Source organism: Eleutherodactylus coqui, chromosome 4 (assembly GCF_035609145.1).
Source record: "Eleutherodactylus coqui strain aEleCoq1 chromosome 4, aEleCoq1.hap1, whole genome shotgun sequence".
NCBI lineage: Eukaryota > Metazoa > Chordata > Amphibia > Anura > Eleutherodactylidae > Eleutherodactylus > Eleutherodactylus coqui.
Genome location: NC_089840.1, coordinates 221,991,886 through 222,016,718, shown reverse-complemented (window position 1 = coordinate 222,016,718; position 24,833 = coordinate 221,991,886). Strand labels below are relative to the sequence as shown.

General features: G+C 46.4%; 1 protein-coding gene across 1 annotated transcript in view; it reads left to right on the top strand.

The window, feature by feature from the left end:
- Nucleotides 1–24,833, top strand: part of PCDH15 (protocadherin related 15) — a 1,187,477-nt gene that overhangs the window by 410,720 nt on the left and 751,924 nt on the right. Inside the window, exon 11 of the mRNA XM_066601652.1 lies at nt 17,662–17,868. Within this exon, the coding sequence (XP_066457749.1) occupies nt 17,662–17,868 (207 nt within the window). The remainder of the gene's footprint in view (nt 1–17,661; nt 17,869–24,833) is intronic.

Here is a 24,833-nt window from a genome sequence, read left to right as displayed (position 1 = left end):
AGGTCTGAAAAAACAGTGCTCCATATCACTGCGGCGCTTGTGTGCAGCAGGAGGAAGGAAGGAAGCCGTTTGGTGGAGACGGGGAGCAGCAGTAGTACCTGCCGGCGCTCACGACCAATCAGAGGTATGTATGGGCGGCAGTGGGGAGGAGACTGATTGCACATTTGTTTCGTGCGATCGCGAGTTTAACGCGCAATCGCGCTAACTAAATCGCGTCCGCGTGTTAAATTCGCGATCGCGCTAAAAATGGCAATCAGAACAAATTTTCGGCACATTCGCTCTATAAGATGCAGGAACCCCCCCCCCCCCCCACATTGGAGGCGGAAAAAGTGCGTCTTATAAAGCGAAAAATACGGTAGGTCTAAAAAAAAAGGAAAAGAAGAGAAAAATGCTATAAAAGCACTGTTTGTAGTGTGTTTCATAATTCCCTATTAACCTATAAGCTAACATCTGGCTGTGGCATTTTTTTCTGAGAATAAAGGACAGAAAACATGCCACAAAAACATGGTGTTTTCTGAAAAATACTATAGTGAAACTACCATTAAGGGGCATTCCCTAAGGGTAGGAAAGACAAGTCCGTTGTGTATGTCCTATAATGATGGTTGAGCAGGGTCTATTGCTACCATATCAATTAGCATAGAGAGCTGCTAAGAAAAAATGTCTCTTGCTCTTGTTGGCTCAAACCATCCTTTAGTGATGAGCAAATGTTTAAAAAGTTCAGTCTGACTGGTTCAACAAACTATTACAAAAAGTTTGGTTCAGTTTGTATTAGTCCAAACTGAACCGAAAGTTCACCAAAACCCCTCAAATTGATTTCTAACATTGTCTAAGAGGCATAAAATCGCTGTATAACACTGTGTTATCCAGGTATTCTATGGCTCTAAGGGCTTATTCAGACGACCGTATATTGGCCGGGTATTCACGCCAGCCGATATGCAGCGTCCCTCTCTGCAGGGGTAGAAGGCTGGAAGAGCTGGGAGCAGTGCACTGAGCTCCCGCCCTCTCTCCGCCTCCTCTCCACCCCCTCTCCACCCCTCTGCACTATTTGCAATGAGAGGAGGGGGGAAGGGGCCGGCCAAGTGTCGCGAATTAGCTCCGCCCCGTCCCACCTCCCCTAATTGCAAATAGTGCAGAGGGGCAGAGGGGGTGGAGAAGAGGCAGAGGGGGGGGGGGGGGGGCCTCAGTGCACTGCTCCTGGCTATTCCAGCCTCCTCCTCCACCTGCAGAGAGGGACGCCGTATATCGGCCGGCGTGAATACGTGGCCGACATACGGTTGTCTTAATAAGCCCTTAGAGTTAAATGCCAGTGTTCAGGACTAGTGTTCAGCAAACCAAACCAGGTTTTACCCTGTTTTGGGTAGAAGTTTGCTAAGAGCTGTACTTTTTCCGTTTTTGTTTTTTTTTAATGGTTTGCAATGATGTGTTTTGATCATTTGTTACCAATTTCGGAGACATATTCATAGGCAGAGATAATGCAATAAGGCATTGAAGGAATTTTATATGAAGGTAAAAACATAATCTGCAATTTAGCTGTCACATCTATCCTCTCTCATCAAATCAAACCTGATTTTAGTGCTTTCTATGTCGTAGAATATGTTTTGCAACAAAAATAAAATTGTTTTTGCTATTATATGTAAGTTTGCAATATTAATGATTAACATTCTGAGCTCCATGACAGGAGGACGTGTTATGGCTGCTGTGTATTTGCAAATGTCCAGAGCTGTCTTCTCTGTCAGTGTTATTATCACTATTCATCTGCTACCTGTATTAGTTATTGCCCCTGCTGACCAATCTGAGTTGTAAGTGAATGCAAATAATGGCACTTACAGAGGAGGAAGCACAGAATATCTGCAGTTTGCAGCAGCAGGAGAGAACATGGGCTCTGTATTGAGGAAACAAATCAAAGAATTGCCAAAAGTATAAATCTTCCTATTAATACTTTCTTTGTTACCAAGTAGAGAAATGGCAAACCCCTTCACTGATACATTAGTGAAAGCATTTGATGGTCAGAACAGTATAAGCTCTTAGAAACTCTCTATATTGTTATCTTATTTCATATCCAGTATGTACAGTTACCTGCTTCTTCAATAGCATTACAATAGTCTTGGAAGTTAGAGCACTAAACTTATGCTAGACTTCTGTTAGATCTCAAAAATCATATTTTTTTCAGTTAGAATGATTAAAAAATACTCCTGTGTCTATATATTGTTGTTACATAGTTGTTATGGTGCCCCCCATGTGAGCAGTGCTGGACAATCAGTGAGCAACATGTGTTGTTTAGACTACCAATGCACACTGTGATAGACAAGTGCTGTGGCCATTTTGGAAGACGGAAGACAGAAGAATGGTCTTCGAAACAGTGGATCTGTGGTGGAATTGAACAAGCAGAGGTTACCAGTAGTGATAAGTGAACTTTTGAAAAGTTTGGTTAGGCTGGTTGGCAAGACTTTTGCAAAACATTTAGTTCAAACTAAATTAGTTCAAAGCAAACCACAAGTTCACCAAAACCCCTAAAACTAGTGCATAACACTGTCTAAGAACCACAAAAACCTTATATAACACTCCGAACGTTTATGTGAGCCCTATTCCCATTCGAGTTTCATTCAATTGTGATATGGACAGAACTCATGGGAAAAGTACCCAATGATTTCAATAGGTTTATAAACATGAGCGATTTTTCCTTCGGGCCAATAGTCCAAGATCAAAAAATTGCTGCATGCCCTATGTTGGGAGGACTCCTGTTCAAGAATTGCCCATTATTTCTTATGAGAGCGTGAAGAAAATGCATCACACTCATGTGTCATGTAATTAGCATGTAAGTGCAATGTGTTTGCCTAGCATTAACTATTGGAACAACTTGTGATTTTTTTTTTTAGTAAATCTTAATTGAAGTCACATGTTTTAATACAAAAAAGCATCAGACATGCATCACATTCACAGGGAATCCCCAGGTAATATAACCCCCATTCCTCTGTGTAACTTCAAATTTTGTTCTGGCACCAGAAGTTCATTTTAATGTTTCCAATTAAAAATATTGCTATGTTGTGCTTGATCTAACAGAGGAATGTAAGATTTAATTGTAATTGTGAGAATTTGTTAGAATTGGTTTTTTGAATGGGGACAAAAGAATGAGATTGTGAGTCGGTTTTTTATACAAACTGGAAATGAAAGGGAATGTGTCTTCAGAAAATGACTAGAGATGAGCGAACACCAAAATGTTCGGGTGTTCGTTATTCGGAACGAACTTCCCGGGATGCTCGAGGGTTCGTTTTGAACAACGAACCCCATTGAAGTCAATGGGCGACCCGAGCATTTTTGTATTTCGCCGATGCTCGCTAAGGTTTTCATGTGTGAAAATCTGGGCAATTCAACAAAGTGATGGGAATGACACAGCAACGGATAGGGCAGGCGAGGGGCTACATGTTGGGCTGCATCTCAAGTTCACAGGTCCCACTATTAAGCCACAATACCGGCAAGAGTGGGCCCCCCCCCCCTCCCAACAACTTTTACTTCTGAAAAGCCCTCATTAGCATGGCATACCTTTGCTAAGCACCACACTAGCTACAACAAAGCACAATCACTGCCTGGATGACACTCCACTGCCACTTCTCCTGGGTTACATGCTGCCCAACCGCCCCCCCTCCCCCCCACAGCGCACACCAAAGTGTCCCTGCGCAGCCTTCAGCTGCCCTCATGCCACGCCACACTCATGTCTATTTAGAAGTGCGTCTGCCATGAGGAGGAACCGCAGGCACACACTGCAGAGGGTTGGCACGGCTAGGCAGCGACCCTCTTTAATAGGGGCGGGCGATAGCCCACAATGCTGTACAGAAGCAATGAGAAATAGAATCCTGTGCCACCGCCATCAGGAGCTGCACACGTGGGCATAGCAATGGGGAAGCTATGTGCCACACACTATTCATTCTGTCAAGGTGTCTGCATGCCCCAGTCAGACTGGTAATATGCACCTTAACAGTAACCGCGTTGGTGGTAATGTGGTGGTGACTGCGGACCTAGTAGCACGGTTGTATTTTGTTGGTTTTCGGAATGTGGCCAGGATTAAGTGGGCCGTGGCGGGGGGATGGTGTGGGGGCTCTCTTGTTGTGTCGGTAAAGGTGAAATTCTTGGACTGCCACCAGACGAACCAATGCAAAGGCATTTGCCAACAATGTTTTCCCTGTTGGAGGAGGAGGGGGATGTTTTTGAGGCACTACGTGTCCTCTCCACGTGTCCGTGGTTATATGCACCTTAACAGTAACCGCGTTGGTGGTAATGTGGTGGTGACTGCGGACCTAGTAGCACGGTTGTATTTTGTTGGTTTTCGGAATGTGGCCAGGATTAAGTGGGCCGTGGCGGGGGGATGGTGTGGGGGCTCTCTTGTTGTGTCGGTAAAGGTGAAATTCTTGGACTGCCACCAGACGAACCAATGCAAAGGCATTTGCCAACAATGTTTTCCCTGTTGGAGGAGGAGGGGGATGTTTTTGAGGCACTACGTGTCCTCTCCACGTGTCCGTTCCATGTCAGCAATAGTAGCACTAAAGACAGGCCCCATTAACAATTATGAAGCAGCAGTATAGCGGGAGCGCAGTCTTCGTTCCATGTAAGCAATAGTAGCACTCAGGACAGGCCCCATTAACAATTCTGAAGCAGCAGTATAGCGGGAGCGCAGTCTTAGTTCCATGTAAGCAATAGTAGCACTCAGGACAGGCCCCATTAACAATTCTGAAGCAGCAGTATAGCGGGAGCGCAGTCTTCGTTCCATGTAAGCAATAGTAGCACTCAGGACAGGCCCCATTAACAATTCTGAAGCAGCAGTATAGCGGGAGCGCAGTCTTCGTTCCATGTAAGCAATAGTAGCACTCAGGACAGGCCCCATTAACAATTCTGAAGCAGCAGTATAGCGGGAGCGCAGTCTTCGTTCCATGTAAGCAATAGTAGCACTCAGGACAGGCCCCATTAACAATTCTGAAGCAGCAGTATAGCGGGAGCGCAGTCTTCGTTCCATGTAAGCAATAGTAGCACTCAGGACAGGTCCCATTAACAATTCTGAAGCAGCAGTATAGCGGGAGCGCAGTCTTCGTTCCATTTCAGTAGCCTTAGTATAGCCAAGGCACAAGTTACATTTATGTAGCTAAACTGTAGGCCAACCCCACACACCTTTCTGTACCATGAGTGCAGGCGAAGAACATAGAAATTACTATGATTACACTGTAGGTGAGGGCCCCAAAAAATTGGTGTACCAACAGTACTAATGTACCTCAGTAAAAATTGGCCATGCCCAACCAAGATGGCAGGTGAATCGCTTTGGTTAATGTGGCTTAAGTGGTAACTAGGCCTGGAGGCAGCCCAGTGTAACGAAAAATTGGTTCAAGTTAAAGTTCCAACGCTTTTAAGCGCATTGAAACTTATAAAAATTGTTCAGAAAAATTATTTGAGTGAGCCTTGTGGCCCTAAGAAAAATTGCCCGTTCAGCGTGATTACGTGAGGTTTCAGGAGGAGGAGCAGGAGGAGAAGGAGGAATATTAGACACAGATTGATGAAGCAGAAATGTCCCCGTTTTGGATGGTGAGAGAGAACGTAGCTTCCATCCGCGGGTGCAGCCTATGTATTGCTTACGTATCGCTGCTGTCCGCTGGTGGAGAACAGAAGTCTGGGGAAATCCAGCCTTTGTTCATCTTGATGAGTGTTAGCCTGTCGGCACTGTCGGTTGACAAGCGGCTACGCTTATCGGTGATGATTCCCCCAGCCGCACTAAACACCCTCTCCGACAAGACGCTAGCCGCAGGACAAGCAAGCACCTCCAGGGCATACAGCGCTAGTTCAGGCCACGTGTCCAGCTTCGACACCCAGTAGTTGTAGGGGGCAGAGGCGTCACCAAGGATGGTCGTGCGATCCGCTACGTACTCCCTCACCATCCTTTTACAGTGCTCCCGCCGACTCAGCCGTGACTGGGGAGCGGTGACACAGTCTTGGTGGGGAGCCATAAAGCTGGCCAGGCCCTTAAAGACTGTTGCACTGCCTGGGATGTACATGCTGCTCGATCTACGCACATCCCCTGCTACCTTGCCCTCGGTACTGCGCCTTCTGCCACTAGCGCTGTCGGCTGGGAATTTTACCATCAGCTTGTCCGCAAGGGTCCTGTGGTATAGCAACACTCTCGAACCCCTTTCCTCTTCGGGAATCAGAGTGGGCAGGTTCTCCTTATACCGTGGATCGAGCAGTGTGTACACCCAGTAATCCGTCGTGGCCAGAATGCGTGCAACGCGAGGGTCACGAGAAAGGCATCCTAACATGAAGTCAGCCATGTGTGCCAGGGTACCTGTACGCAACACATGGCTGTCGTCACTAGGAAGATCACTTTCAGGATCCTCCTCCTCCTCCTCCTCCTCCTCAGGCCATACACGCTGAAAGGATGACAGGCAATCAGCCGGTGTACCGTCAGCAGCGGCCCAAGCTGTCTCTTCCCCCTCCTCCTCATCCTCCTCATGCTCCTCCTCCTCCTCCTGTACGCGCTGAGAAATAGACAGGAGGGTGCCCTGACTATCCAGCGGCATACTGTCTTCCCCCGCCCCCGTTTCCGAGCGCAAAGCAGCTGCCTTTATGGTTTGCAGGGAATTTCTCAAGATGCATAGCAGAGGAATGGTGACGCTAATGATTGTAGCATCGCCGCTCACCACCTGGGTAGACTCCTCAAAATTACCAAGGACATGGCAGATGTCTGCCAACCAGGCCCACTCTTCTGAAAGGAATTGAGGAGGCTGACTCCCACTGCGCCGCCCATGTTGGAGTTGGTATTCGACTATAGCTCTACGTTGTTCATAGAGCCTGGCCAACATGTGGAGCGTAGAGTTCCACCGTGTGGGCACGTCGCACAGCAGTCGGTGCACTGGCAGCTTAAAGTGATGTTGCAGGGTGCGCAGGGTGGCAGCGTCCGTGTGGGACTTGCGGAAATGTGCGCAGAGCCGGCGCGCCTTTACGAGCAGGTCTGACAAGCGTGGGTAGCTTTTCAGAAACCGCTGAACCACCAAATTAAAGACGTGGGCCAGGCATGGCACGTGCGTGAGGCTGCCGAGCTGCAGAGCCGCCACCAGGTTACGGCCGTTGTCACACACGACCATGCCCGGTTGGAGGCTCAGCGGCGCAAGCCAGCGGTCGGTCTGCTGTGTCAGACCCTGCAGCAGTTCGTGGGCCGTGTGCCTCTTATCGCCTAAGCTGAGTAGTTTCAGCACGGCCTGCTGACGCTTGCCCACGGCTGTGCTGCCACACCGCGCGACACCGACTGCTGGCGACATGCTGCTGCCAACACATCTTGATTGCGAGACAGAGGAGGAGGAGGAGGAGGGTGCTTTAGTGGAGGAAGCATACACCTCCGCAGATACCAGCACCGAGCTAGGGCCCGCAATTCTGGGGGTGGGTAGGACGTGAGCGGTCCCAGGCTCTGACTCTGTCCCAGCCTCCACTAAATTCACCCAATGTGCCGTCAGGGAGATGTAGTGGCCCTGCCCGCCTGTGCTTGTCCACGTGTCCGTAGTTAAGTGGACCGTGGCAGTAACCGCGTTGGTGAGGGCGCGCACAATGTTGCGGGAGACGTGGTCGTGCAGGGCTGGGACGGCACATCGGGAAAAGTAGTGGCGACTGGGAACTGAGTAGCGCGGGGCCGCCGCCTCCATGATACTTTTGAAGGACTCCGTTTCCACAACCCTATACGGCAGCATCTCAAGGCTGATGAATTTTGCTATGCGGACGGTTAACGTTTGAGCGTGCGGGTGCGTGGCGGCGTACTTGCGCTTGCGCTCGAACACTTGCGCAAGCGACGGCTGAACGGTGCGCTGAACTACACTGCTGGATGGGGCCGAGGACAGCGGAGATGAGGGTGTGGGTGCCGGCCATGAGGCGGTAGTGCCTGTGTCCTGAGAGGGGGGTTGCATCTCAGTGGCAGGTTGGGGCACAGGGGGAGAGGCAGGGGTGCAAACCGGAGGCGGTGAACGGGCATCGTCCCACCTTGTGGGGTGCTTGGCCATCATATGCCTGCGCATGCTGGTGGTGGTGCCTCCCCAGCTGATCTTGGCGCGACAAAGGTTGCACACCACTGTTCGTCGGTCGTCAGGCGTCTCTGTGAAAAACTGCCACACTGTAGAGCACCTTGACCTCTGCAGGGTGGCATGGCGCGAGGGGGCCCTGCCTCTACCCCTGGCCACCGCACTGGCTCGGCCTGTGCCCACACCCTGACTTGGGCCTCCGCGTCCTCGCCCGCGTCCACATCCTATAGGCCTACCCCTACCCCTCAGCATGGTGTATTAGCAGTAGTGCAGAAACAGAACGCTGTAATTAAATGTGCCGCTTATTGGCCTGTGGTTGGAGGCTGACTTCGTTTACGGAACCCCAGTAAATAATTTGGCGCGCGCCTGCTGTAACACTTAGCTGGCTGCGTATTTATTTGGAGAACTAATACCCCCAGCAGACACGGACCCAGAACACTGAGCAGCACAGTGACAGGCAGGCCAAATAGATTTTTTTCAAATATTTTTTTGAAAAGGACCACACTGCGTATATTCAATCAATAATATATGTCTTCTGGCCCTGCCTACACAATTCTGTCCCTGCAGTGTGTGTCACGGAACTGCAGTGTTGCACTGTTATTAACTGCAACAGAGCGGTGATTTCAGAGCCAGGAAATAATTTGGCGCAAGCCTGCTGTAACACTTAGCTGGCTGCGTATGATTTTGGAGAACTACTACCCCCAGCAGACATGGACCCAGAACACTGAGCACAGTGACAGGCAGGCCAAATAGATTTTTTTCCTATATTTTTTTTGAAAAGGACCACTGCGTATATTCAATCAATAATATATGTCTTCTGGCCCTGCCTACACACTTCTGTCCCTGTAGTATTACTGCAGGGCGCAATGCTCTGCACAGCCGATATACCAAAAAAAAAAATATGCAACACTGCTAAAAGCAGCCTCCACAGTAGTGCACACGGTTAGATGTGGCCCTAAGAAGGACCGCTGGGGTTCTTGAAGCCTACAATAACTCCTAACGCTCTCCCTGCCTCCACACTTCTGTCCCTGGACTATTACTGCAGGGCGCAATGCTCTGCATGGCCGATATACCAAAAAAAAAAATGTGCAACACTGCTAAAAGCAGCCTCCACACTACTGCACACGGTTAGATGTGGCCCTAAGAAGGACCGTTGGGGTTCTTGAAGCCTACACTAACTCCTAACACTCTCCCTATAGCAGCTCCAACACGATACCACTGTCCCTCAGCTATGTCACAAGGCATCTGAGGCGAGCCGCGGGAGGGGCCGATTTTTATACTCGGGTGACACCTGATCTCCCCAGCCACTCACTGCAGGGGGGTGGTCTTCTGGCCCCAGCTCGGTGGTGGTATCTACGGGGGTGTATGCTTCCTCCACTAAACCACCCTCCTCCTCCTCCTACGCAACCTCTGTCTCGCAATCAAGATGTGTCAGCAGCAGCAGCACGTCGGCAGCAGTCGGTGTCACGCGGCGTGGCAGCACAGCGGTGGGCAAGCGTCAGCAGGCCGTGCTGAAACTACTCAGCTTAGGAGAGAAGAGCCACACGGCCCACGAACTGCTGCAGGGTCTGACAGAGCAGACCGACCGCTGGCTTGCGCCGCTGAGCCTCCAACCGGGCATGGTCGTGTGTGACAACGGCCATAACCTGGTGGCGGCTCTGCAGCTCGGCAGCCTCACGCACGTGCCATGCCTGGCCCACGTCTTTAATTTGGTGGTTCAGCGCTTTCTGAAAAGCTACCCCCACTTGTCATACCTGCTCGGAAAGGTGCGCCAGCTCTGCGCACATTTCCGCAAATCCCACACGCACGCTGCCACCCTGCGGACACTGCAACATCGGTTTAATCAGCCAGTGCACCGACTGCTGTGCGACGTGCCCACACAGTGGAACTCTACGCTCCACATGTTAGCCAGACTCTATGAGCAGCGTAGAGCTATAGTGGAATACCAACTCCAACTTGCGCGGCGCAGTGGGAGTCAGCCTCCTCAATTATTTACAGAAGAGTGGGCCTGGTTGGCAGCCATCTGCCAGGTCCTTGGAAAATTTGAGGAGTCTACCCAGATATTGAGCGGGGATGCTGCAATCATTAGTGTCACCATTCCTCTGCTATGCCTCTTGAGAAGTTCCCTGCAAAGCATTAAGACAGACGCTTTGGAATCAGAAACGGAGGCGGGGGAAGACAGTATGTCGCTGGATAGTCAGAGCAACCTCATGTCTATATCTCAGCGCGTTGAGGAGGGGGAGGAGCATGAGGAGGAGGGGGAAGAGACAGCTTGGCCCACTGCTGAGGGGACAGATGCTGCTTGTCTGTCATCCTTTCAGCGTGTATGGCCAGAGGAGGAGGAGGAGGAGGGGGAGGAGCATGAGGAGGAGGGGGAAGAGACAGCTTGGCCCACTGCTGAGGGTACAGATGCAGCTTGCCTGTCATCCTTTCAGCATGTATGGCCAGAGGAGGAGGAGGAGGAGGAGGATCCTGAAAGTGATCTTCCGAGTGAGGACAGCCATGTGTTGCGTACAGGTACCCTGGCACACATGGCTGACTTCATGTTAGGATGCCTTTCTCGTGACCCTCGCGTTACACGCATTCTGGCCACTACGGATTACTGGGTGTACACACTGCTCGATCCACGGTTTAAGGAGAGCCTTTCCACTCTCATTCCCGAAGAGGAAAGGGGTTCGAGAATAATGCTATACCACAGGGCGCTGGTGGACAAACTGATGGTAAACTTCCCATCCGACAGCGCTAGTGGCCGAAGGCGCATTTCCGCGGCCCAGGTAGCAGGGGAGGCGCAGAGATCAGGCAGCATGTACACCGCAGGCAGGGGAACACTTTGACAGCTTTATGGCTCCCCAGCAAGACTGTGTCACCGGTCCCCAGTCAAGGCTGAGTTGGCGGGAGCACTGTAAAAGGATGGTGAGGGAGTACGTAGCCGATTGCACGACCGTCCTCGTTGACGCCTCTGCCCCCTACAACTACTGGGTGTTGAAGCTGGACACGTGGCCTGAACTCGCGCTGTATGCCCTGGAGGTGCTTGCTTGTCCTGCGGCTAGCGTCTTGTCAGAGAGTGTGTTTAGTGTGGCTGGGGGAATCATCACCGATAAGCGTACCCACCTGTCAACCGATAGTGCCGACAGGCTTACACTCATCAAGATGAACAAAGTCTGGATTTCCCCAGACTTCTCTTCTCCACCAGCGGACAGCAGCGATACCTAAGCAATACGTAGGCTGCACCCGCGGATGGAAGCATCGTTCTCTATCACCATCCAAAACGGGGACCTTTTTGCTTCATTAATCTGTGTATAATATTCATTCTCCTCCTCCTGCTCCTCCTCCTGAAACCTGACGTAATCACGCCGAACGTGCAATTTTTCTTAGGCCCACAAGGCTCAGTCATATAATTTTTCTAAACAATTTTTATACGTTTCAATGCTCATTAAAGCGTTGAAACTTTCACCTCAACCAATTTTTATTTTAACTGGGCTGCCTCCAGGCCTAGTTACCAATTAAGCCACATTAACCAAAGCCATTAATGGGTTTCACCTGCCCTCTCGGTTGGGCATAGGCAATTTTTCTCAGGTACATTAGTACTGTTGGTACACCAATTTTTGTGGGCCCTCGCCATAAGTGTAATCCAATTAATTTTTTGCCCACCTGCATTACAGCTGACATAACATCAGCTGTGATGGGCAATGCAATGGGATATTTTTATGTACCGCCGGTGGCTTCCTGGCACCCACCCATGCTGTGGGTCCACAGGGAGTTGTAACTACATGTGTCCACTTCTAAAGAACCCCAGTCTGACGGGGGCATGCAGTGTTGGCCGAAGCCCACCTGCATTAAACATGACATTATTACCTCAGCTGTGATGGGCAATGCAATGGGATATTTTTATGTACCGCCGGTGGGTTCCAGGGAGCCACCCATGCTGTGGGTCCACAGGGAGTTGTAAATGCATCTGTGTCCACTTCTAAAGAACCCCAGTCTGACTGGACATGCAGTGTGGGCCGAAGCCCTCCTGCATTAAACATGACATTACTACCTCAGCTGTGATGGGCAATGCAATGGGATATTTTTTATGTACCGCCGGTGGCTTCCTGGCACCCACCCATGCTGTGGGTCCACAGGGAGTTGTAACTACATGTGTCCACTTCTAAAGAACCCCAGTCTGACTGGGGCATGCAGTGTGGGCCGAAGCCCACCTGCATTTCATCTGACGTTAGCTCTGCTGTCTAGGGCACTGCAATGGGATACATTTATGTACAGCGGGTGGGTTCCAGGGAGCCACCCATGCTGTGGGTGCACACGGAATTCCCATTGCGGAGTTGTACCTGCCTGTGACTATTTATAAAAAACCGCGGTCTGACTGGGGCATGCAGACACCTTGACAGAATGAATAGTGTGTGGCACATGAGTTCCCCATTGCTATGCCCACGTGTGCAGCTCCTGATGGCGGTGGCACAGGATTATATTTCTCATTGCTTCTGTACAGCATTGTGGGCTATCGCCCCGCCCCTTTTAAAGAGGGTCGCTGCCTAGCCGTGCCAACCCTCTGCAGTGTGTGCCTGCGGTTCCTCTGGCAGACGCACTTCTAAATAGACATGAGTGTGGCGTGGCATGAGGGCAGCTGAAGGCTGCGCAGGGACACTTTGGTGTGCGCTGTGGATACTGGGTCGTGGGGGGGGGGGGGAGTTGGGCAGCATATAACCCAGGAGAAGTGGCAGCGGAGTGTCATGCAGGCAGTGATTGTGCTTTGTTGGAGGTAGTGTGGTGCTTAGCTAAGGTATGCATTGCTAATGAGGGCTTTTCAGAAGTAAAAGTTGTGGGGGGGGGGGCACTCTTGCCGCTATTGTGGCTTAATAGTGGGACCTGTGAACTTGAGATGCAGTCCAACATGTAGCCCCTCGCCTGCCCTATCCGTTGCTGTGTCGTTTCCATCACTTTCTTGGGTTTTGCAGATTTTCACACATGAAAACCTTAGCGAGCATCGGCGATATACAAAAATGCTTGGGTCGCCCATTGACTTCAATGGGGTTCGTTATTCGAAACGAACCCTCGAGCATCGCGAAAAGTTTGTCTCGAGTAACGAGCACCCGAGCATTTTGGTGCTCGCTCATCTCTACTAATTATCAATCACTGACAGATTTATTTATAATGTATGCCAACAGCTGGCATTAATTATGCCAGGTTGTACCTGATGTACATTTCCATGTAGGTGCACGGAGGTGCTGAAATCTGCCTAAGACCTCAGTCACACGGACGTACCTGAAGACGGCCGTCTCTCTGCAGCACCGGAGGAAAGAACATGTGACCGGCTTCATTGCCGGTCATGTGTTCTTTCTTCTGGCGCTGCAGAGAGACGTCCGTCTTCATGTACGTCCGTCTCCTTCCTGCAGTCACACGGGCGCATCGGCGCCGGTGTACGGATGCTGATGCGCCCGTGTGACTGAGCCCTAATGCATGAAGAGGCATGAGCCTTTTATATATTAAGTGCATTGTGCATCGCAGAAAATTTTACTAAATTTGGTCTTTGCAAATCTCCCTTTATATCCCTGTCAGTTTAGAAAAGGCACATGTTTATGTAACATTGCATAGTCAGTCACATAATGGTGTGCTATGCTATTACTGAACTTATTGGCTGTTAAATTAAAAATATATTAGGAGATCATTTTTGAGGGGGACCTCCACATGGTTTAATCTGGCACTGCTGGGATGAAGAGTTCTTCATCACCACAACAGATGGGATGAGGAGGAGTTGTATGGAGTATTAGCTGAGCATGATGCTCCATATAAATGTGAGGGAGATGAACAGAAAAACAAATGAGCATGCTAGCTCAGACATAGCTCCATACAACTAATGCTTACCACAACTGTCTTGTTAAGGAACAACAGGGAGAGGTCCCCCATTGTAGTAATCTTTATCACCTATCCTATGCAGAGGTACTAAATGTTATTGGCGGGAAATTCTCTGTGATCATTTATAAGTAGCTTTCTGTACATGCAGTAAGCATACGTTTCATGTAATGGTTAATCTGTGTTTCAAATGATACTGAGCAGTGCCGTGTCTCCTTAAGGAGAGCACCCAAAAAGTGTGCGGAGGTACCTAAGGGGGTGAGCGGGTCAGGGGATGGTAGAGTCTCTCCCCAAGGAGAGCACCCAAAAAGGGTGTGGGCACACCTAATGAAGAGTAAGGAGACTTATAAGGTGATGCTAGCTCCTCTGGGAAATGTATGCAAATAAGAAAGATAGAAAAATACCTCTACAGCGCCATCTATTGGATAGCAGAATTCCTTCAAATTAAAGTGACTTATAACAAGTCTTTACAATGATTGGGAGTATGAAACCAAGCCCGAAGACCATGCACAGACAGACTGTTTTGGCGTGATTGCCCCTCCTCAGTGTGCAGCAGGCTTCTGGCTTAGTCTGTGAGGGGCCTATGATGTGGGTCAGAAACAGTGCCCTGTCTCCTTAAGGAGAGCACCCAAAAAGTGTGTGGAGACACCAAGGAGGTGAGTGAGTGAGGGGATAGTATAGTCTCTCCCCAAGGAGAGCACTCAGAAGGGGTGTGGGGACACCTAAAAGATGACTAAGAAGACCTATAAGGCGATTGATTTGAAGGAATGCTGCCATCCAATAGATGGCGCTGTAGAGGTATTTTTCCATCTTTCTTATTTAAATGATACTAAACTGCAAAAATTCTTATATGTTCTAGGATACAGTGATATTTAAATGAACAGAAAAATGAAAATGCAAAGCAACTTCAACTTTTTTGGTTTATTGTAATTGTGTCCGCTCATTTAGATGTGGATGGACATTATGCATTTAACGTTTTACTGATGCTTCACTTTCAAATTTTCAAACAGTGAAGCAAACTCGGATCATTAGCTTATGAATGATGAGTTAAAATGAGGCCATCTGTGTTTTTGTTTGAATACTGTTCAAAAATATGATTGCACGCTATTTTAAAGCACCAATATTTTCTATTGTACTGTACAATAGGGAGCAATGATTGCATGTGACTTGAGACAATGGGCCTCTTTATTACAATCCATGTAAAATTATCTGAGAAAATAAAAGCTTCCTGAAATGTAAGCGGACGGCTGCCTGGAATGAAGATATAGCAAAGCTGTACGCTGAATAGATTGATAATTCATCACAAAAAAGCTCCCTCCCATATGACAAGTCTGTTTTACAATCATAAATCAAGCAGTCAGTACAGGAGGCTATCTGTAGGGGGACCATAGAGAGAAGTCTGTATGAGAATGGACATTGAGGAACAGCCTGTGTGAAGAGGGACGGCCCTGGGAAGTCTTCTGTATGAGAGGGGGAGCAGTCTGTCTATCTCAGCCTTTCAGATATGAAAACAGCTCTGGAATCCATAGGGGTGAGTAACCCAGCAGACACCACTGGCCCTTCAAATTCCCTAGGTTAACAGAGATACTGACATTAGCCCTTTCCAATCCAATTTTTGATTCAGGGTTCCTAAAAGGCTTTCTCTTTTTGCTGTTATACAATGGTGCCATCTGCAGTGTGCATGCACCAGAGAGGCTCGACAGTGGAGTGGCTGGCAATAGATGGTAAGAGTACCCTGTCGGATGTCTTCTGACACTGGAGCTGTACAAGCTTCAATCAGAATGTGGGAAGACGTCAGACAGTGAATTGGAAAGGGTTAACATATTAGATGTTACAATAAAGTGTAGAATCCAGTATAGTCCGAATAGGTAGAATAGCAAATCCTTATTCCATATTTAGCAAAACAACTTCATAAAGTAGTGTACTGGTATAGCAATAAAATACAAGGCGCAAGAGAAAGAACACTGGCTGACATATTTCTGACTTCACTCGTCTTCAATCATTGTCCTTCCGTTATATTTCCCATATTCCAAAACTGTATTGAAAACTTTCACTAAAACCGTGGCATGTTTTTCCTGAAAAAAAAAAGTTGTGTGTGAAACCACCCTGAGGTTGAAGCCACGCCCTACATGTGGTTACACCACGCCCACAGTGGCCAATAGCTGGAAAAGTTTGCTGAAAAATTGTGTAGCCATTAGCAACCATGGGTTGGCAGGGTTTGGGCTGCGCACAGTGCCAGGATGTGTGTCCTAACCCTAAGCCTCAAGGATGATGAATAAAGACGCGTCTCACCTGAGCACAGCTTTGAGTGTCATAGCAAAACCTCTGAATACTTATGTAAATGCAGCATTTCAGGTTTTTTTTATTTTCAGTACAAACCCACAAATTTCTAAAAACCTGATTTTGACATTATAGGGTATTGTCTGTATGCTGAATATTATGCAGTTGATTACAAGGCTGTAGTATAGCAAAAAGTGGAAGGGTCTGAATACTTTCTGAATGTACTTTACACTACTCATTAATTAAGAGTGGTTGTAAGAGCTTTTGCAATCAGATGTTACTAGTTCAAGGGCTGAACTACTGATAACCTAACTTCAGGATAAGTCATCAATAGTTGATTATCAGGCTGCTGTGCAAATGTACGGAGTTGATGTATTGATGGAAGCACACAGCTCTATCCACACTGCAGTGGCCTGAAATGGTATTACAGTTCCCATGCCATAAGCTGTTTATTTCCTGCAAAACATTGGCTGTGTATGACTAGCCATCAGCTGATTGGTGGGAGTCCCAGGTGGCAAACACCGGCCAATCAGCTATTGATGACCTATCTTAAGGATAGTCATCAATAGTTCAGCCCTAGAAAAACAACTTCAAAGCAACATTCTGGTTTCAGGACGAAAATTCTGTCTCATGATCGGAAGATGGAGGAGGTACATTATCTGTACCTGATTTTCTCACCTGAACCTCCTTTCCACTGGTTCTTGTTTCCACTTTTGGGAAGCCAGCATGGTTGTCACCTTCTTTAGGCTACCTACTCACCTACGGTGCATTGGTAGTACTAGGACTACCAATGTACTATACCTCTTCTGTGATTGACCATTGACCGGTACTGCCCTGGTGATCAGCACCACAGAGCAGAGTATAGTGTAGTTATAAATTGGTGATTACTTAAAACAGGATCCAGAACTGCCAGAACAAAAGGACAGATCAAATACAGGTGGTATTCCTTCTGCACCCTCCGGTCCCAGGACAAAATTTGTCTTGAAACCAGAGGGTCACTTTATCACTTATATTGAAATATAGTGCATTTCGGTTTGTGGCGCTTATTTTTTCAAACCATAGCATCCTCTGGGTATGGTATTTTTCACATAGGCTTCTGTATATTGCTTTAAAGTCACCAGTAAAAATTAACATAAAATGACACAAAATAAAAATGCCACTGAAAATACCATCACAAACACTTGTAGCTAGCATGTTTTCATGGATTTTAAAATGTTAGAAGATAAGGCTGCGTGAAGGCGCCCTTACAGCGAATTTCCTTTTTCACTGACCTTTATTGCTGTGTTGTGTATTGCTTTTATGATTACAGACATTTAAGGTCACAGGTGTTTATTTCGTGAACTATACCTCACTGAAAATCAAGCTCTGGTTTGAAACCAATTCGAGGATTAAGGAAAGAAATTGCATAAAGCAATAATATAATAGTTGTATTGGAGACTTTTCCTTTCATGCTTATAAATTGCGCCATACGATGATGTTTTTTTCTTTACAGGCAGAGCAAGACAATGGTCACCCACTCCCAGCATTTGCGAGTCTCCATATTGACATCTTGGATGAGAACAACCAAGCTCCGTATTTCACTTTTGCTGCATATCAGGGTTATATCTTGGAATCGTCACCTGTTGGAACAACCATTTCTGAAAATCGAAACCTAACTGCTCCACTGAAATTTGTAGCTCTGGATAACGACATTGAAGAAGTGAGTTTTCCTATTTTATTACTTAGCAATGTAGTTACAAAATTACTATTATCAAAGTAATGCAGATATAATATTTGAAATTACATATTAAGTGTTCAATCTACATTTCTGGATCATTTGTACTCGGACTGAAGTTGACCAACTACCAGCTACATACGTGGTACAAAGTTAGATGTTGCACTTGGCTCTTGATGCCTGAAGGGGTTCAAATGCCTTTCTACCACATAAGAGGACATCCAAGGATAAAATTCTTCCAGGGCTCAAAAATCCTTAAAACTTAGCTTTTATTCAATTTTTATAAAGCACAACAAGTACAGGAGGAAATTATAAAACTGGAATGCTCCAGCGTGTTTTGAACCAGAATAGGTTGCTTCTTACTCTTTGTGAGGTTCCTGGATACTACGCCATTGTTTAAAAGCAACAAATGCCCCTTGACACATTTGAACCATAATTACTTACGTGTTCAATCAATGTATCCTATTAATGACCATAATATTACCATGAAAACTCAGCTGCATCAAGAAAAGCGTTACATATAGACTCTGAACAGACCATGTTGGGATAATAATATGGTAAAATATCCTTATCTGTCAGGATGTATTACAGAAACTGTAATATATACATTTGTATCTATCCACACCTCAACCAAAATAATATTAACTCCAACTTCACAAATGCCAGCATGTATCGAATGTGTGAAATAATCTCAATACTTATACATTGAATGTATATGGTGGATAAGACCTGCAGCGTAGCAATAATCCATAGATATAATCTCAAAATCTTTTCTGTTACGTAGCTTGCTTTCCAAATCCCCCCTCTCTTAGATCTTGCCGCTCTTTCCAAACCCTGAACTATGAAGAAATCCAAATTACCCTGATGAATCATTGCAAAATGTTGAGAAACTGCTGAGATCTTGCAGTTCATCTACATCATTACATGCAACGTTTGTCAACTACTATACTTAGGTTCTACCATTAGGCAAAGTCAGACAAGCAATTTTTCGTGGGCGCCTATGTGCGTAACAACAATTGCGTCTATTAGAACCATTGGTTCCCTATGAAGTGTTCACATGTCCGTCTTTTAGAGGAGCAAAATATTCGCACCTGCAAAAGATAGGACATGCGTGCCTGTAAGGTCCGTGCTGCGCGTAAAGTTACAGATGTGACAGGGGATGAGGGGATTCCTGGGGGGGGGCGCAAGAATTCCCTGTCACAGCTTTGGCAGTGAACCGCGATGCCATCCCATTGCTTTCAGTGGGGCTGGCACTGCTACCGCCCGATTGAAAGCAATGGGATGAAGGCAACCTCCTCATGGATTTTCAGGGGAGGGCTTGAAATATAAGCCCTTTCCAGAAAATAAGCCCTTGCTTCTTGAAAAAATAAAAAAAAATACATGAATGACAGCTAAGCGCAGCCTGTGATTGGTCACAGCGCTCAGCCAATCAGACCCAGCGCTTTCAGGAGGTCGGGATTTTTAAATCCCCAGCTAGTAGAAAATGCTTCAGAAGAGTGTCAGGAGCCAGGGAGAAGACGCGCCGGCGCTGGACAGCGCCGGAGAGGTGATGTATATATATACCTTTTTTTTTTCAAGCAGCTGGGGCTTATATTCAAGGGAGGGTTTATATTTCAAGCCCGTCCTCGAAATTCCATGCGAGGGTTGCCTTTATCCAATTGCCTTCAATGGGGCGGCAGCAGCGGTGTCCCCATTGAAAGCAATGGGATTGCATTGCGGTCCTCTGCCACTGCACGGAGCTTCGGTCAAGCGCATTTGGCAGATCCATGGAGCGCATTTTTTTTGCTCACATAGGTGCGCAAAAAAAACGCTCATCTGACTGAGCGTTTAAGCTGCTACAAAAGCACATTAATGAACATCTTAGAGAATGCAATCTTAGAGACTGTTCACACTAACCACTGCATGATCTCAGCAGTTTCTCAACACATTTTAAGGATTCATCAGAGTAATTTGGATTCCTTCATGGTTCATTGTTTGGAAAGGGGTCATAATGCATGCTGACATGTGTAGCTGGAGACAATATTATTTGGCTTGATGATGTATTGTTAGGTACAAATGTATATTTGAGTTTCTGTAATATATCCTGACAGATTATGATATTCTGCCATATTATAATCACAACATTGCACGTTTAGATTCTATATGTAATGATTTTCTTGATGCAGCTGAGTTTTCATGATGATCTCCTGGTCACTTGTACATTAAAATGATAAAACATGTGAATAATTATGGTGCACACATGTCACGAGGCATTTGTTGCTTGCTAAACAATGGAGTATGAGCTACGGATTTCACTATGTGTAAGCACTGAGTTTTTCTGGATTGAAGCAAGCAAGACAGTTCCTGTTTTATCATTTGCTCCTGTACTTGTGCTTTATCAAGGTTGAATAAAAGTTCTGTTTTAACAATTTTCGAGTGTTGGAAGACTTTTACATTTGGATTTCCTCTGCCTGTTGTTGGAGCAGTTGTTTCCTTCCCTACACCTCCTTGTTGTTCAGAATGATTGGTTCCAGTGGTGGTGAGCTGGCCTGATTTATTTTTCTTTGTACCACATAAGAGGACAGTAGTATTATAAAAGAGGCATGGTAGGTGTGTTTCTTGTTGAAGATTTTGCTTTAAAGGAATTACCCAAGTTAAAGAAAAAATAACGGGAAGTAGATAGGTGTTGAAGTAAAAGAAAGAAACCATTCGCCTTTTGAATGTCCCACTGTTCTGATCTGATCCTTGAAGCTTCTGCAGCGGTCATTTGCTATTCATTGTTCATGTGACCACTTAATGTCTTGCCTCAGAAATCACCTGCATTGGCATTCTTATAGGGGATCTGGTTGCCCCTGGGCCCAGGAGCCTTGGGGGGGGCCTTAAGGCCTCTCTTCTCCATATAGGGTGCCCAGTACCATGAATAAAGCATTATAGTTGTGGACCCTGTCACAGATTTTGCATTGGGGCCCAGAAGCTTCAAGTTATGCCTCTACTCACATGCCATTCATATGTAGATGACTGCTGAAGGCAATGATTGGAGGCAGTGGTGTCATGAATAATTAAAAAGCATGTGATCACTGCAGGAGCTTTTAGGATTGCAGGGATCAGAGAGGCAGGACCTTTTAAAAGGAGTGTCTTTCTTTCCTACTGCCTTACCTCCCTCCCTCCCCAGAAGCTTCATGCTACACTTCTGGTGACAACCTCTGTTATATTTAGTAGCTTGTGGAAGGGATTGTTGCGGAAATTATATTCCATGCCACCCATGAATGCTATAGTGTGAAATTTCCGTTACCTTGCACTGGTGCGTCTTAGAAAGCAGGGCCTTGCACTGCTCATTCCAAATACAATGACTACTTGAGGGACTAATTTAGATTGCAATGTTAAATTACCGAAAAACCCAAGCAGTAGACATTGTAAAGTTCCCTTCTCTGTTGACTATCCAATATGGGATTTGGCTAAAGTAGCTACAAATCTCAATCCTGTTTTATCGATTATAGTTGCTTCATGCTATCTTACCATAGTTTTTCTCCATACAGTAGCATGGGAATTTGTTTTTTATTGAATACTGCTGCAAATGTGAAAGCCCATAACTAACCATGTACAATACTAACCTTTCAAAGTGTCAACTGACCCAAGCAAGGTCAAACCAAAATTAAAACCTACCATGAAAATAAGCCCTATGCTGATTGTTGGGAATTTTTGGGGAGGCTTGAAATATAAGCCCTACCCCCAAAATAAGCACTAGCTGCATTACATAAAATAAAGGAATTCATTACCTAGCAGGCTTGATCCGGGTCCCTCTCGCTGCTCTCCAGAGCTCTGATGTGCTTCTTGCAGTCCTCAGCTGCCCATAGAACTTCACTTCCTGGTTATGGGATTCATAAATCCCACCTCCAGGAAGCGATGGCACTGATTGGTTCTCGAGCACTGCTCAGCCAAGCAATGTAGCGCTTGATGAACCGATACGATGGCTGCGATTGGTTCATCGAGTGCTGCATTGATTGGCTAAGCAGGAGGGATTTATGAATTGGCCAATTAATGCCGCAGCTCAGCCAATTCAAAAATCTTGCCTCCACAAAGGCTGTGGTTGGTTCTTCGACCGCTGCTCAGCCAATCAATGGAAACACAGTACTACATGTGTTACGTGCCAAAAGCATTTGAGGTTGCAGGTTAAGATAAGTGATATGTATACTTTCTTAGATATTGCTGTTATACAGTTCATGATACTGTATTTTTTTTATATGGTGTGGAATTTGAGTTGGAAATGAATGAACTATCCTTTTCACCGCTTACTACATTTGTTTGATCTGTGGTCTTTGTCTAGTGACTATGATCTTTAGGCAATGGAAAACTATTACTAGGCCTAATTTAAATGTGAGTTGAGACTCCAGGCTATAGCTTGTCTTCCATATGCTCACAGACACATGTATGTTAGATATGCTATCACTAGTAGCATTTCTTAATCCCTTGTTGCTAGAAATACAAAGTCAGTGACATTCCCTGTCATATAGTATTACCCAGGCTTCTGTACAGGTACTCGACCCTAATTGACTTACTGGCATTGAAGCCTATTACTCATAAAACAAGGGGCAACATTTGGTCAGTGCCTTAGGCATGGAAAACAGAGTGTTCTTATTCTCAGAGCAAATGCTGTGATTTATGAGTTGGGTATGTTAACCGACTACTGATTTGTTTTATTGTTCTAGATGGCTAACTGTGAATGTTCATGGTTATTTAAAGCTGTTCTGAGATGGAGTCTGAGATTTTTATTTTTTATGTATTGTTTTTTTTTTACATTTTGGTTTTGCTCTATTTGAACTTGACAAGCACACAAACTAGAAATTGGTTTGCTTGACACCCTGCTGGCATAATGTGCTGCCTATTTGTGCAAGACCTTGGTAGGTAGGTGCTCACAGCAGGGGGTTTGATTGATTTGATTTTTACTAATGATTGTAAAGTGTAGAGCAGCAATTGTACCGTTCTTAAAAGTTCTCATTGTTCCTATTTATGCTCTGCAGTGCCATGTTTTGATGTCCCGAATTGTTGAATGTGCTCATTATAAGGTTATTTCATGTGCTGATCTATTCACTCTATAACCAGCAATCTGAGGTTCAGCTGAAATTGTCCTCTGTAATTTTGATTTGACAACTACACAAAGGAGAGGAAAACACTTAAAAAGGATTGTACGGACATCTAAAGCTATCCCCTATTCACAGAAGAGATGAAGAGACATGACTATAAGCTGCAGTAAATGTTTTAGCCCACCCCAGTGCTGAATTCACACCTACACTGCTCAGTATTGCTGTACAATATATATTATGCTGAAGCTGCTAGTTCTGAAGGTATGCTAGAAAACCTTAGGGTCTTTTTACAGGGAATGATTGTTGGGTGCTTTAGCACCTGAGGACTTATTCACACGAGCGTATATCGGCAGCCGTTTTCACAGACGGCTGATATACACTATGATCTGATGCATTGGATTCCAATGCATCAGATCACACAGGCGCATTTCCGTGGGCGCTTTCGCGCCGGGCAGCAAAGATAGTTCTGGAACTATCTTTGTGCCCAGAATACGTCGGCCGCGGCAGAGGCTCCTATGGAAGCCAATGACAGCGGCCGGAGATGGGAGGTGGGAGGGAGTCTAGCAGCGTGACTGCTAAACTCCCTCCCCTTCTCTCCTCCTCTCTCCTCCCCTCCAGGTGTTTGCAGTGCCCCACCGCTTCCATTGCTGGCTAAGGGGCGAGTAGGGGGCAGGTACTTAGCTCTCCCCCCACTCCACCCACTCCCATTGCAAACAGCCGGAGGGAAGGATAGAGGAGGTGAGCCAGCAAGGGGGAGGTAAGGGGAGGCAACAGCATTGCGGCCTCGGCATATATGCGCCCAGCTCGTGCCACCTGAATGGGCACGCAAACGTTAGATTTGTGCACTCGTTCACACATTTTTACGGCATGGCAGGCGCACATAAAAACGCTCGTGCTCGTGGGAAAGAGCCCTGATGGTTATCCTAGCAAATCTTGCTCCTGTGCTTTAAATCGTTAAGTAAATAGAGATGGAATGGCTGGAGATTGCTTCCATCTGCCCTCCTCCATTCACAGTTAACAGGCAGATGTACAGCTACACTATTTATACAGGCTGATAGTCATTTGATTTTTAAGCCTGCACAGACTGACCGCTCAGTCGCTGACCGTGTTTACACTGAACAATTATTGTTCAGATTTACACAATCCAGCAAGAATGTGAAAAAGAATCATTCCGTATAAAGAGGCCCATAGAGAAAATATTGTCCTTTCTTGTGTATGCAGTACGTAGGAGAAATTATAGCTGCTAGTCACTACACCTTTTGGAACTGATAAAAAGAAAATTGGAAGATACAAGTCATATAATGGCCGTATGTGTAATTACTCATGTACAAACAACACAATAATTAAAAAAAAAAAAAAACAATGCAGGTGGCATGGCTACCACCCAACATGGCAGACTGTATGGTGTCAGAGCTCCCTGCCAGACTACCTGAATATGTTATTGTGACTTTATACTGTACCTTTATGGAATCCTTTTGGGGTGACTGATGTCCAGGACTCCTCTCTGACCACTGCTGAGCCCTTTGGATTGGAGGATAACTCCTATTCTGCTGTAATAGAGCTAGCTGCATTCCTGAGTGTGTTGTTTCTGTTCCTTGACTGGGCTACAGTGGCCACACCCTGCACTTTCATTGTTTGTCCTCAGGACTCTTAAGACCCTTTTACTCACAACGATTATCACTCAAAATTCGCTCAAAAGCCATCTTTTGAGCGGTAATCGTTGTGTGTAAATGTGTGCAAATCGTCCATCACTGACTTCAGGTCAGCATGAAATCCTCATCCCTAATAAGGGCAGCACTGATAACATTCTTAACAGCTGCTGTCCCGCTGGGGAACAATAGGGATGTATTTAGAAAACAGACCACCCGCTATTCTCTAAATACATGTAAA